This window comes from Heteronotia binoei, chromosome 14 (genome assembly GCF_032191835.1).
Source record: "Heteronotia binoei isolate CCM8104 ecotype False Entrance Well chromosome 14, APGP_CSIRO_Hbin_v1, whole genome shotgun sequence".
NCBI lineage: Eukaryota > Metazoa > Chordata > Lepidosauria > Squamata > Gekkonidae > Heteronotia > Heteronotia binoei.
Genome location: NC_083236.1, coordinates 20,115,576 through 20,130,573, shown reverse-complemented (window position 1 = coordinate 20,130,573; position 14,998 = coordinate 20,115,576). Strand labels below are relative to the sequence as shown.

At 42.6% G+C, this 14,998-nt stretch overlaps 1 protein-coding gene across 5 annotated transcripts in view; it reads right to left on the bottom strand.

Annotated features, from left to right (window-relative positions):
* Positions 1 to 14,998, bottom strand: part of PRR5 (proline rich 5) — a 51,785-nt gene that overhangs the window by 2,005 nt on the left and 34,782 nt on the right. For 3 of the 5 annotated variants that reach the window (XM_060254157.1, XM_060254156.1, XM_060254158.1), the window contains 2 exons: positions 10,233 to 10,373; positions 3,833 to 3,971 (listed from right to left, as the gene is read on the bottom strand). In XM_060254157.1, coding sequence (XP_060110140.1) covers positions 3,833 to 3,971; positions 10,233 to 10,373 — 280 coding nt within the window. Of the gene's footprint in view, positions 1 to 49; positions 133 to 3,832; positions 3,972 to 10,232; positions 10,374 to 14,998 lie in introns of all 5 variants that reach the window. The other 2 variants (XM_060254160.1, XM_060254159.1) reach the window with 1 other exon arrangement.

Sequence of the window (14,998 nt, the reverse complement as noted above, 5' to 3'; positions counted from 1 at the left end):
TCTGCCCCTCCCCAAGTTCACCCCTCCCACTCAGACTCCTTCCACTCACTTTTTTGTCGGCAGCGCCCCCTCTTCTAATCTTCCCTTCTGCCTTCTCAGGTCCTTCATGCGCTTCTTTCCTTTCCTCCACCTCTTCATCAAGATAATCAAGTGATTATAAAGCTGAATTCCTTTACTATTTTGAATGGTTTGCTGACCACTCTCATTCTAGCAGTTTATTCTACTCTGAAGCTGCGTAGCCAGGAATATCATCACCTGGGTCCCCCCTAGAAGCCTGCACTTCCGTTCCACTTGATTAAGGAGCTAACTTTATGTTAGGGCAAGGGTGAGCAGATGGTCCAAATGAACACTGGGCAGTTCTCAAAGGGCCATCCAATAAGGCTCACGAGGCACTGAAATTTCTCTATCAAATGCAGGACTTCCTGGATCTTGTTCTGACTCTTTAAGGCAATTTGCAAGCAAGAATCAGGCAGAACAAAGCACTTCTTATGTTCTTACACATGAGTCCCATGATCACTTAACCCAGATTAGTTGGGACTTAATTTCTTACGAGACCCCAGTTATGCGCTTTTGCCTCAACAAACCCAAGGACTGCACAGATTCTAGTTTAAAAAAAAAAAAAAAAAAAAAAAACAGATCATGTTAACCTGAAATCCCCCACCTCTGTGTTAGAAGACTTTCCAGATGTGGCTTCATTTGATTATTTATAATCTTCCATCATGTTATTTTTGGGGAAGCTAAGAGCTGCTTACTTGGGACTTCCAGTAACATCAACTTAGCTTAAAAGGAAGCAGAAGCTCTCAGACTGCTCAAACTGGCCACTAGGTGGCAACAAGCCAATGATGTTACTTGTGAGGAAGCAAAGCTCTGCTATTTGTCTTGTGGAGCTGACAGATTTCATGAGAAGGCGAAAGGCAGAGTTGTTTACAACTCTTCTGCACCTGATGCCAATCTTTATCCTGAAGCTGCCCCCACTCTCAGTTCTTTGCACCTTCCTTCTTCTCACAGCTTCTGACTCCCACCTCATGCAGCCTAGCCGAGAGGTTCGCATCAGCTGCCGATGCAAGCGCTCAGGGGCAGCCATTTTAGATTGTTTGCTCCCAACCACATTACACTCCTGTATCTTCTGTGAAAGCCATGGTAGAGATTACTAAGGAAAAAACAGCAGCAGCATAATTAGTGAGAGTCGCTTTAGCTCACGATCCATCATCTGAAAACCAATGTCCAGAGCAAGCTGGACACTGAACTCAGCGGGAAATAACCTGGTGATGAAGCTCCCTCCCTCCCACCCCAGCCTCCAGGCATCTCCAGAGTGTGGGCAGTGCCATTATCTGGGAAAGATTTTTCCTGGCAGATGGCTCCCACTTTGAAAAACCAGCCACCGCCGGAGGAACTGGAGAATGGGTAAGCTGCAATCATCTCCAAGGAATGGGCAACATGTCGGGATGAAGAGGCCTGACCCCTCCAACAATCCCCCCCTTCTCTGCAGCCTCTGTCCTCTCATCCCAGGAGAACAAAGGTTGGGTAGTGAAGAGAGAACCCCCAACTACCACCCCAGTCACCCAAATGGTCCTCCGCTGAACAAAACAGCAGCTGCCTCAAAATATCAAGAATTGCTCTTTTAACCACCAAGACCTTTGGGCAGAGGGAGAAACACAGATTTGGGTACATATGGATAAGTAAAACAGGTCTATCCCTGTCACCTGGGAAAACGAAGCTGCAGTTGGTTCAAAATGTGGCAGTGAGGGGTCCTGTGATCTTACAAAGCAAGAGTTGTGTCATCTGTTACACCATTTGCTCTGGCTTCCAACTTGCTGCTGAACCATCACATGAAGCTTACTTATAACAAATCAAGCTACCGTATTTTTCGGACCATAAGACGCACTCCCCCCCCCCCCAAAAAAAAGTGGGGGGGAAAGTGTGTGCGTCTTATGGCCCGAAGGTACATGCCTTCGGGGGGCGAGGGGGCGATCTGCTGCCTCTTCCTCCGATCCGGCGCTTCCCCCGCGCCTGCTTGCCTGGCTCCATCTTCTTCAGGCAAGCGTGGGATCGCTCCACGTGGCCCCAGCGCTTCACAAGCGCCGGCTGCGGAGGGGGCAGCGTGCTTCCTACTTGCCTGTGTGCCTGCCTTCAGCTGTGATGTTTAAAGCAAGCGCTGGGATCGCTCCCTCCCCCCTCCAACCCCTGCGCTTGCTTTAAACATCACAGCTGAAGGCAGGCACACAGGGAAGTAGGAAGCACGCTGCCCCCTCCGCAGCCTGCGCTTGCGAAGCGCTGGGGCCACATGGAGCGATCCCATGCTTGCCTGGAGAAGATGGAGCCAGGCAAGCAGGCACGGGGGGAGCGCCGGATCAGAGGAAGATGCAGCGGACTGCCCCCCAGGAGGAAGGTGCGTCTTATCCTCCGGTGCGTCTAATCGTCCGAAAAATACGGTACTTTCCCATCAAGGTCAGTATTGTCTACTCAGACTGGCTCTTCGGTTTCTCAGGCAGAGGTCTTTCACATTGTCTACTACATGATCCCTTCCACTGGAGACAGAACCTGGGACCTTCTGCATGCCCACCAAGCCTAGCCCCTCCCTACAAGGTGCTGGTTTTGGCCTGTAAAACCCAACACAGCTTGAGCCTGAGAACCTAAGGAACAATCTTCGCCTGCACTGGCTGAGCCAGGATTTGGTATTTGCACAGGAGTGCTTTTTGAAGGAACTGGTCTTGTCTGAAGTTTGGCTGACTGGGACCCAACACTTTTTTTTTGCTACTTCCACCATTATCTGCCTGCTCTGGAGGCCTTTGATTTAGATTAAGCTTTTGTTGTTGTTGTTTTTAAAATGAAAGAGTATTGGGGAAGTGGTTTTGTTCCTTGATACTTTAGAATTATTTTCATTCTTTTTTTCGACCTTATGTTATCTACGGAGATTTTATCTTATACTGTAAACTGGCAAAGGGACCTGTTTTGTTGATTAAAAAGCAGTTAAAATGTGTTCTAAATAATACATTTTTTGTGATCCCAGGAGATCATGGACACCACTACAGTTTCACCTAGCACCTCCCCCAACACTGTGATTTCTGTCATGTTTTTGGAGGTTATGTTAATTATATATTCAATTCCGAACTCTGTCCCAGCTTGCGGATCAAAAAAATCTACACAATGAGACCATGTACAAATAGGGGACACTTATCTATAAGAACATAAGAGAAGCCATGTTGGATCAGGCCAACGGCCCATCCAGTCCAACACTGTGCGTCACACAGTGACCAATACCCAGGTGCCATCAGGAGGTCCACCAGCCAGACACTCGAAGCCCTCCCACTGTTGCCACCCCAGCTCCAAGAATGCAGAGCATCACTTGCCCCAGACAGAGAGTTCCATATATACCTTGTGGCTAATAGCCACTGATGGACCTCTGCTCCATATATTTATTCAATCCCCTCTTGAAGCTATCTATGCTTGCAGCTGCCACCTCCTGTGGCAGTGAATTCCATGTGATAATCACTCTTTGGGTGATTCTTTTATCTGTTCTATAAATCAGAAAAATCTGAAAACTGTTTTTAAAAGAGAAGATAACCCTCCCCCCACCACTAATTAGCAAGCGACCTTTGTGCATGTGCAGTTGGCCTCAAGATGCCGCAGAAAAAAAGTTTATACAAACCTGCCGGGAGGCAAGTAAAGAGGCCATTGCAGGATAAGGAGTGGGAGGGAAACAGGGCAATTTTGCAAACTGGGGACTGGATTAAAATTAGGAACCAGGCATGGCAGGGGGAAGAGTGGACAAAAGGGACCGAAGGGCTTTCTCTTCTCCTATCAGTCCTTACTGGCCCCCCTCTTGTCTTACCTAAAAAACAAGAAGAGTGAGTGATGGGCCCCTCGTTTGAGTACAAGCCGTAGGTGCCCAAGTAAGGAGAAACAACCTTCTGTATCAGAGATTCCAGTTTCAAGTAGTCTTCGGTCACTCCTTTTGATTCATGGACACCCTGGAATGCAGAGGGAAGAAAGTTAAATTAAATTACATTAGCATTAGACCAGTGATACTCACGCCGTGGCTCACAGAATGCTATATCTGCAAGTACCATCATCCAAAAGGGTCACATTACTATGTGCCATGACAGAATGCACCTCCACACAAAAAAGTTAACCTCTGAACAGGAAATGAGACATCAGGGAAACATTTCTAATCTTGGATTCTCCTTCAAATAGTAGCTTTTGGAAAGAGTACACAGAGGACAATCCAATCAGGTGAGCTTCACCTGCAGTCTGAAATGGAACAGCCCAGACACAAAAATTGAGCTGTCAGAACATGGCATTTAGCCCTCCCTCTGCCCTAGAAATCTTGGGTGGCAGCTTGGGGGGGGGAGGGGGGAGAAAAAAGGTTTACACAATCTAAATCCTTAGCCTTATTAATTTAGGAATGAAAAGTTTCCATGTAATGGAAACACGTTTGTATTTGTACTCAGCAATATTTCAGTGTTAAAATCTCCAGTTAAAACTAATAGCTAGAATTTCAGATGCTGTGAAACTGACATAAAATCGTGATATTTCACCATTTTGGGGTGGCCAAACTGTGACCTGGGAGTCAGATGTGGCTCTTTCATGCATACTGTGTGGCTTTTGAAGACCCCACCATCCCACTGGCCAGCTTGGAGAAACATTTCTCTCTTTAAATCACTTACCCAAGCCAAACCAGCTGATGGCTTGGAGAATGAATTTAAAGTTCCTTTCCTTCCATCTCTCCCTCCCTCCTCCCTATCCCCACCCATTTGCCTGCCTGCTTGCCTTCCAGCTCTCAAATATCTGACGTTCATATTCTTGCAGCTCTCAAACAACCGATGTTTATTCTATGTGGCTCATGTTAAGCAAGTTTGGCCACCTCTGCACCATATTCTTGAAAGTAAAGTGTGGGTATATTTAGTGAATTAATGGGTTCTGTTAAATGCAAAACTGTACCATCAGATGCTGAAGCTCAAATACTTTGGCCACCAAGTGAGAAGGGAGCACTCACTAGAGAAGATCCTGATGCTGGAAAAGACAGAAGGCAAAAGAAGAAGGGGACGGCAAAAGATGAGATGGCTGGACAGCGTTACTGATGTAACAAACACTAATTTGAGTAGACTTCGGAGGATGGTGGAAGACAGGAGGGCCTGGCGTGACTTTGTCCATGGGGTCGCAATGAGTCGGACTCGACTGTGCAACTGAACAACAAACCATCAGCAAATACACTGATTTAATAGCAAGATTCCTTGTTTATGATTTCTACAGTTTCAATGCTTCAGCAGGCAGCTCAATGGATAGGGGTGAGCAGAGCATCCTAGCCTAGTCCCTCCACTGATGTAAAATTCAGAAGATCTAAATTACCTAGGTGAAAAAAAACCCTAGGCATTTATGGCTGGACTCTGATCGATCCTCAGATAGATCATTTCCCTTCTACATTTTCAGTTTCATATGTTCAAGTTCTGTTGTGAATCAGAACAGGAATCCCCCTCCTAACATTTAACTGAGGAGATCAGTCAAATACAAAGTTTTCACACTCAGCATCTCCCCAGCAGTCCTGGTCCTTGCACAACCCATGGAAACACAAAGGTCACCTTGTCTCTCAAATCTGAGACCACTCATTTGAATGGGCTATCCATAGTCCGCTAATGGGCTTTCAACTCACTGTCAGAAAATAAATGTTTGATAACATTGGATATTTGAATACTTTCCCCTTTAAGGAAAAAAGTTGCATGCACATACACAACTAAGCTTATCAGGGACAAGTCTAGCCTAGAACTCTTTCACTGGACAGATTAGTTAGAGGCATTTCAATGCCTGAGCCCCATCTGATCCAGTCCAAGGTATCTGATGAAGTGAGCTTTACAAACAAAAGCTTATACCCAGACAAATTCTGTTGGTCTTTAAGCTTCTACTGGACTCAAACTTTGTTCTAATACTCCAGACCAGGGGTGGCCAAACTGTGGCTCAGGAGCCACATGTGGCTCTTTCACACATATTTTGCGGCTCTTGAAGCTCCCACCCCATTGGGCAGCTTTGAGAAGGCATTTCTCTCTTTAACTCACTTCTCCAAGCCAAGCCAGATGGTGGCTTGGGGAACGCATTTAAAGTTGCATTCTTTCCATCTCTCCCTCCCACATATATTTGCCTTCCTTCCTTCCTTCCTTCCTTCCTTCCTGTCTTGTAGCTCTCAAACATCTGACATTCATGTTTTGCAGCTCTTTTGTTAAGCAAGATTGGCCACCCCAGCTCCAGACTAACACGGCTAACTACCTGAACAGTCCAGCTATAGATGCAGGATGACACACTGCTGATCACACAACTTGGCTCTGAAATACCCACCCAACGATCCTTAAAAATGGGTTTTAATATCACAGCCTAGTTGCCTACAATTAGGAAACCATGCAGAACACAAGAGAACGCTAGATGCACCAATGGTAAAACAGGCATTTCCACACATTGACATTTAAAGCAGTTTTTTCTTTAATTGGTTTGTAATACAGATGTAAATCTTACACCAGCAAAAATGCACAGTTGCATTACAAAGGCCTCATTTCTGCTTTCTCTTTTACGTTGATCAGGTCCCTGCAGAGAGAGGCTCGAAGGCGGTTTAACCATCACAAATTTACTTTACCTAGAAAACGTGCATGCTGCCTCTCTAGAGACATCCTTGTGGTGGCTCACAAACTAAAAACAGTATAAAAAAATCATAAAAAGCTACACAGGAAATATATAAAAAATAAGCTATAAAAACAAGCCAGGGGGAAGGAGGGGGGGAAACTCAACCCAAATCTAAACAGTGAAGTAGAACGTCAAGCCACCTATACACAATTCATAAGATGTATAACATTTAATATAAAAATGCATACATAAAAATGAATTTTAAAACATTGTCTGAATGGCAGACTGCGTAAAATATGCAAACCATAAAAATTTCACATATACATTTGATGAATTTACAATCAGCACAATAACCACATGCGTTTCAGTCCCTAAGTGCCTTCCTCAGTGGTCAATATATAAAACGTACAAATATACACATCTAGGAATAAAATTACAGAGAGCCAGATGTTGCTTCTTATATGATGTGTGGTGTGGTTACTTAAAATTATATAAATTATATAAAGTCAGTCATGTCTGGATAGTCCTGAAGACTTCATCCACACATCGGGACATTCACCTTTATGGTTCTCTGGTGCAGAGTATCTAATATCACTGGATGTGAGATGGCATACTACTTTTTGTGGATATATTTTTATATTAAATGTTATACATTCAAAGAAACAGCACACAACAAACTCCATCAGCCTAAAATTATATTTATAAATTCAGTATCTCTTAGTTAAACACCTGGCAAAAGTAAACGTTTTGATCTGTTGCCTAAAAAATCATTAAGTAGGCACGAGATGAGGTTCAACAGGAATGGCATTCCCAAGACAAAGTACTGTCAACAACAGACACCAGTGAAAAATACTGGGTCTTGAAGCGATGAGGAAAAGTACAAAATACCTGTTTTTTAAAAATTTTGTCATGCCATGGGTAATTGTAGCTCTGAAGATCTCATCTTAGTCATGAACTATGTGTGTCTAGGAGGGCAGGCCTCCCCAAAGCAAGTGGCTGTTCTCATTGTAAAAGAGTTTCCAAATGTAGTATATGCTTTCATTTTCCATACCAGAATGAACAGCAACCATTCACCTACGTGGGAGTTGTGGAAGAACATTGTGAGGGGGGGGGGTGCGCTAAACCTGCTCTCTGCCCCGGTCTATGACCCCCAGCCTCTGCATATGAAATCCACACAGCCCAACTTGTTCATCTGCTCATAGTCCCATCCAGAATAGCATCTTGATTCTGACAGCGTGTGACAGAACAGTAATAACTCGGTACAGACTTCAGTATATGGCAGGGGTGGCCAAACTTGCTTAATGTAAGAGCCACATAAAATAAACATCAGATGCTTGAGAACCACAAAACATGAACATCAGATGTTTGAGAGCCACAAGACAGGAAGGAAGGAAGGCAAATAGATGGTGGGAGAAGTAGAAGAAAGCAACTTTAACTTTAAATGCATTATCCAAGCAGCCAGCTGGCTTGGCTTGAAGAAATTATTTAGAGAGAGAAATGCTTTTTCCAAGTCAGCTGATGGGGGTGGCAGAGTAGAGGCTTCGAGAGCCACATATATGTGTGAAAGAGCCACAGGTGGCTCCCAAGCCACAGTTTGGCCACCCCTGGTATATGGCCTTGGGTTAGCCATAGCTATCACAGGAGTTGTCCTTGAAAGGGCAGCTGCTGTCAGAGCCCCACCCACCTCACAGAGAGAGCCAGTTTGATATAGTGGTTATGTGCACAGACTCTTATCTGGGAGAACTGGGTTTGATTCCCCACTCCTCAACTTGCAGCTGCTGGAATGGCCTTGGGTTAGCCATAGCTCTCGCAGGAGTTGTCCTTGAAAGGGCAGCTGCTGTGAGAGCCCTCTCAGCCCCCCCCCCCCACTTCACAGGGTGTCTGTTCTGGGGGGAGAAGATATAGGAGATTGTAAGCTGCTCAGAATATCTGATTCAGAGAGAATCTGCAGTAGTCTTCTTCTCCTCCTCTAAAATTATCAACACCAGCCGTTATCCAGCATTGCATATTAATTGTGGGTGAGATCCAAGAAGCAGTGGAAGACATTAGTGTCTACCTCAACAGTCACAGTAAGCTTACTCTGGTGTCTTTGAAGACATATCCTTGGCAGTGCTTGTGAAGATCTGCAAATGCTGGCTTGACTGCTGTCAAACTCTTCTGATAGTTTCCAAAAATAAACAAACTAAGCCTTCCACCTATGCTCCTGCCTCAGCTTTAATGAATTTTTCATTCTAGCAGATTTCAGGCTTCCAAGACATCTCCAGTCTTATTTTCTGAGAAAAACTAAATCAGCCTCACTGGGTTTTCCTTTGCTTTTGAAGTATGATTGATGAAACTGATAAGGACTCACTTAAATCAGGCTACTTCAGTATGATCAGTTCTTGCTTAAGAATTTAGTGACATCTGGTGCAAGTGGACTTTCATGTACCACACAGAAATCAGCATAAATGTGATGCCATATGTGCAAATGTTCCTCCAAACTGTCATTTCTTTGCAGCTGCTTATCCATGGTGCTACAAATGTAAGGGAATGGCAAGAAATGAGCACTTATCCCAGAGAAAATCTGGTTGAAAGTACTGCCACAAGGTTAACAATGGTTGGTAGCCGTGACCCGTAGAAAATGGCTGAGTTGACATAACTGATGCCCTGTCACGGAGAAGATGGCAGTTAGTGCCACAGGTTGCAATGAATATTTAGGGGGTCTCAGAGGAAATTCTTCCAATTGGCAGTGAACTATGAAGTGAAGGAGGCCTGGCACTGAGCAAATGATCCTGCAGCCTGAAAGTCACATCCAGATCTGGAACTTCAGTACAACCTTCCAAGGTCAAAGGATGCACCAACTGCAAGGCCTCATCTCTCTTCCATCTTGCCTTCTTGGAGTCAGCCATCATTTCTTCCCGTTAGAAGAAATCAGTGATTCAGGTTGATGAAACAATTCTCTTGATACTAACGGTTCCCTTGGTACTGGTACAAAAGACTGTTTGGAAGGGTGGAACTTAGTAGCTTTTCCCACATTTTGTGAGGTGGAAAGTCTGCCTCCCGGAACAGAGACTGCAGACAAACCTTCTGATTTGCTCTAGCTTATGTCATGAAATATTGATTCTCCCAAATGGAACAAGAGAAGGCATCCCTGTGTAGTAGAGGTTTCCATTACTACTCTGTGCAGAAGGAAACCCCATCACTGAGATCCAAGTTTAAACAAGGTAACTCTTCTCCAGTTTGTGAAAGCTCTTGTATTAGTTTACCTTTTGGCTCAACACAGATGATCTGGTGAATCTACAGTCCTGAACTTCAAATACCTGCAATGATCTTTTGTCCCAAGAAACAGACATTTATGGTAGAAGTGGAGAAAATCTGTTGTAGCAAAACACAGTAAATGAATGGCTTGCTAAAGGAAGACAGTCAAACACACAGAGCACTTGGAAGGTGGGAATAGCCGTAAGAGTTCAACATCGATAATGTTGATGTCATCATAATAATGAGCCAACATCACAATAATGAGCCTCAACATCATAATAATGAGCCTGCTCCGACGGGAAGGGCAGGATATAAATCCAATAATTAATTAATGTTTAGGGAGCAAATGATGCAGAGATACAGATTTAAAAATCCAGAAAAATCTATACCTGAAGGATAAGCAGCATCTGAATAATGGAAGGAGGAACTCTTGCTCGGGAACGGGACAGAGCATCTTCCAGTTTGATATTGAGGGTTATAATATTCCTGAAGTGCAAAAGAGCTAGTTGGCGGACAGAGGGCTCTTTCCCCTAAACAAAGGAAATAAACAAAAGATTTCAACAATTTACAGGTTATTTGCTTTCAAGCTGTTATGTGGAAGTCACATGCAGTGCAATCCTAAACAGAGGTACACCCTTCCATACGTGCTGAAGTCCACTGAAATCACATGCAGGTACTAGAGAATTAAGCATTTGCCTAGCCTCAAAGATATTAATGGGATTCAGAAGAGGGTAACTATGAACGGATCTTGGCTTCTTTTCTCTGTTTAGGTTCTTGCATTTCAAAGACACCTGTTTACATGTTTTATTACTTTTTGTTCATTCCTCACTTTTATATAGCCTGGTATTTTTTATATTATACTGAGCACCTTTTTTGGACAATACACCAAAGCACTGTAAGGTAGTTTACTAACAGAGTAAAGCAGCCTGAGCAAAGCCAGCCCTCAAGTTGACCCACCAACATCTTGACATGAGCTGAGACATTAAAGGTGTTTCTCAAGCCACATCTGCACCAAAGGAGAACTTCAAGGTAACTGTTATTTTCCTTACATTATTCCAGCACTACTGGAAAGACAAAATGGATTGTTTCAGTGAAATCCAAACAAGATGAGAGTTCCAAATTATTTTTTAAACAACCTTTCACTGTACCCCAAATAATCATGGAACAAGTACTGTGCAAGTGGTTTTGTGGAAGAAATAGCAAAACTACCTATCCTCCATTACGTAGTCAGAGTGCAACTCAAGGTGGGTCTCCTTAGAATCCTACTCAGGTCTATTCTGGGAGAATTACTCCCAGAAAGTATACTTAGGATTGCACTGTTGGTGTACTGAAATGGAATCTTGGACCTTACAGTGAAAGTTCCTTCTATGTGGGACTCAGAGGACATCATTTTGATAGCTTGGCATTTCTCTTTTTCCTAGAGAGGCAGGAAGTAGATGTTGAATTCCATCTCTGCCCCTTGGGGGAATACCCACAAAGCACTTTTTTTTGGAGACCAACAGCTATAAAAATAATGATGTAACTGCAAAATGCCTACTAATTAATGAAGAAAAAAGACCAGCAGGAACCGGAATCAATGGCAAAAACACTTCGAACAGAAAATAGGGGGACAAACGTCCTGAGATTAGTTGAACTGGTGGTCAAAAGCTCCTGATCCCTACATTACTGTTCCTCCATTAGATCAGGAAGGGACAAAATGATATCCTCCAACAGCCAAGGAGAAGGAACCTTCATAGTAAGTTGCAGCATTCCATTCTTCCCGAGAACAAAAGGACATGATTTTGATAGATGGAATAGTACAGAGCTGTACAGATTAGGGAACAAAAACCATCTACTAAGTGTATTCAGAGTACATGCTGAAGGACTCTAGTCCCAAATGCTGCGTCAACCAAGGTGATAAGTGTCTCATGTGTAGTGTCTCACAAATGCCCTACAGATTTCTGCTACTGAAGCATTTTTATCAAAGATAACAGATATGGCCACCCACAATGCTTGCACGGTCTCCTAATTCTGCAATCTTCTTGCATTATTCATTGGATGTCTTATATTGTATGAACGTTTTGTATTTTATTCTGTAATCCACCCTGAGGCTGAGCAGAACAGTGGACCACAAATGAAGTAAACAAAATTAAATGAAAGTAGAAAATAGCAAGCGTCCACTAGCAGTTTAAAGACTAACAAAATTTGTGGCAGGGTATAAGCTTTCATAGGTCACTGCTCACTGCTTCAGATACAGCTAGAATGTGAGTCCATCTGATCTTGGAGAGTGGAGTGACAATAAGGCAAATGACAATACCAGGCTTGATGGGATTGGGTGTGATATACAGAGGGGTACTGTGCAGGTAGAAATCAACACTGGTAATGAGACAGAAAACCTAGGTCTCAGTTCAGTCCAGGAGGATGCACTGTCTTAAGCATCATTAACAGCTGCAATTCAGCAATCTCTCTTTCTAATCTCCCTTTGAAATTTCATTGTAAGAGAACTGCTCTTAGGTCAGTAACTAAATGTCCTGAAAGGCTAAAATGTTCCCCCACTGGTTTTTGAATATTGTAGTTTCAAGTGTCAGACTTATATTCTTTGTCATAGGGACTGGCCTGTCTGTCCAGTGGGAGGGCACTGTTGACACATGATGGCATAAATCGCATTATGCTTAACTTTAAAACTTCTATGATTCCAAGTCCTTTAATACTTAGGACTCTAATGCTGTCTGACTTTGGTATTTTCTCCGTTAGGGGTTTTTAGGAATCAAAGTCTTCTAATCTTCAGGAAAAAAGAGGAGATGAGAGTAGGGAGATCAGGAAATGTATTTGCGCAAGAGGGCAATGATCCCAAGGCATCACATTCTAATAAGCCACTTGCTGCTTCTAAGGAGATCCCCCAGGAAGATGCAGATGAAGAAGTGCTGTGTGAATTTTTTAGACTTCTTCTTGGAGCAAAACAGAAAGATATGCTAGATTTGAAAAGTTAAAGGCGAAACTGATTACCATTTCAGCTAATGTGCTATATCTGTGGAGCATGACACAACTGCTCTGAACTCAGAATTGCAAGAGATGGCTGAGACTACGGCCCTGATCGATCTTAGAGATCACTCCCAAGGCACAGCAATACCACAACAGCAAAGCAACAATCTAGCTGTTCCTGTAGCAACTAGGCCAAAACTAATCCCAATCACAGAGGGATCTGCCCTAATAATTCATAAGCAACCAAGTGTGGGAAAGCTACCGTCAATTGGTTCCTACTTATCTTTGGAAGGGGACATTGCTTTGTCTAAACCAGCTGTTCATGGATCCAAGTGTTGCTATTATCAATCCAGATGCAAATAAGATCACTTGAGAACAATAGCACATCCCCTAACAGACAATATGATTGAATTACTGTCATGGAATATTCACGGTTGGCACAGTAAACAAGGGGATTGGGAGGTGATAGAAATATTGAAGGATTTCCACATCATTTGTTTACAACAGACTTGGGCTAAAACCCCAATTAAGCTTGACGGCTTTGACGCTTTTAATCTACAAACCACTTGTAGCGTGACTAATAGAGGATGCCAAAGGGTAGCCTTGTAAACTGAGTGGGAAAGGATTTAAATTTAAGCATAATTCAAACAGATTTTTTAAAATGATTGTGCGATAACTGTTACGATATTGTGTGAAACTTCTTTGATAGTTAATGTGCATGTTCCTTGCTTAAAAATTTAAGATTATTAGAAAATTCCGGTTAGTTTTGATAACTAATGAAAATTTCATTATCAGATATCCAACAGCACAGATTATTCTCATGGGTGATATGAATGCAAGACTTGGTGCTAGTAAGTTTGGAGAGATCTTGGTCTTTTCTAAACTGGGTAACAGTAGAATATTTTAGATGGGGCATCAGTGTTGCTCTCACATTTGGCTGAGAACTATTTAAAGACGAATGGACTATATGCTGCTTTTTTAACCTAAAATTGACATTTGATACTTTAAGTAAAGAAAAGTTGTGGGCCAAGCTACAAAAGCATGCCATTTCAAAATATCTACTGCATTTAATTCAGTTATTGTACACCAGCACAACTCTACAGGTCAGGTAGTTGAGGAAAGGTCTTTTAACAGATAGTATACCTGTGGTAAAAGGACTGTGGCAAGGTTGTATTTTGGCTCTGATACGTTTTGCACTCTACTTAAATGATCTAAGTCCCTTCTTGTCAAAAGTGAATGAAATGGCTCCATTATTAGAGGGAGAGCGATAACATAATGCTTTATGCTGCTGATGTTCTACTATTATCATTCACTAGGGAGAGTTTAAGAAAACGAGTAAATCAATTTATTAATTCTTGTGAAATGGAGTGACTTGACATAAGTTAAAATAAATCTAAAATACTGCTTTTGGAGACCCAAGGAAGACGGAGAATTCATGGAGGCTGCAAGATATCTGGGCATCCATTTTGACACTCTAATGGCATGGAAAAGTCATCTAAAGCATATCATAAGAAGCTTTCAGCTTCTTGAAGAAATTTTATTTCTACAAAAGGTGGACAGACATTTCCAGCATTGCTCAAAATATTCAGTTCCAAGACTGTGCCTGCACTCTATATGGGGCACCATTATGGTAGCATGGAATCACGAAAAGATCTTGAGAGGTTGCAAACTAGCTTCTTCTGAACTATTCCGAGAATTCCCAATTGTGTCTTCAACTCAATAATTAGATTAGAAATTGGACTGTGCGCCTTACAATCGATCACGTGGAAATATGCCATGAAGATGCGGTTAAAAATATTCCTATTAGAACGCCCAAGTCAACAAATACATCTTAATGAGGCAAGACTTATTTTTATCATCAAGTGCTAATGCCTTTGACAAACTGTGTGAACTGGGTTTTTTGTTAGATGATAATCCATTTAATTACTATTCCAATTACTTACAGTAAACAATAACAGAAGCAATTTTATCACATGATTGGTCTGGGTTACTTACTAAATTAAACAGGAAGCGTTCTCCTTTGTATTATGGCTACATGCCTACAATTTCTTTTACAGTTGCTACTCATTTGGTTATGATAAAAAAAATCCCAAACACAAGACATTTAAGCCTTTTGGCAAGATGCGATTTGCTCCCAACAGCCGAATACATAGGAAAGCTTAGAGGTATTCCTGGATTGAAAGAAATTGTTCTT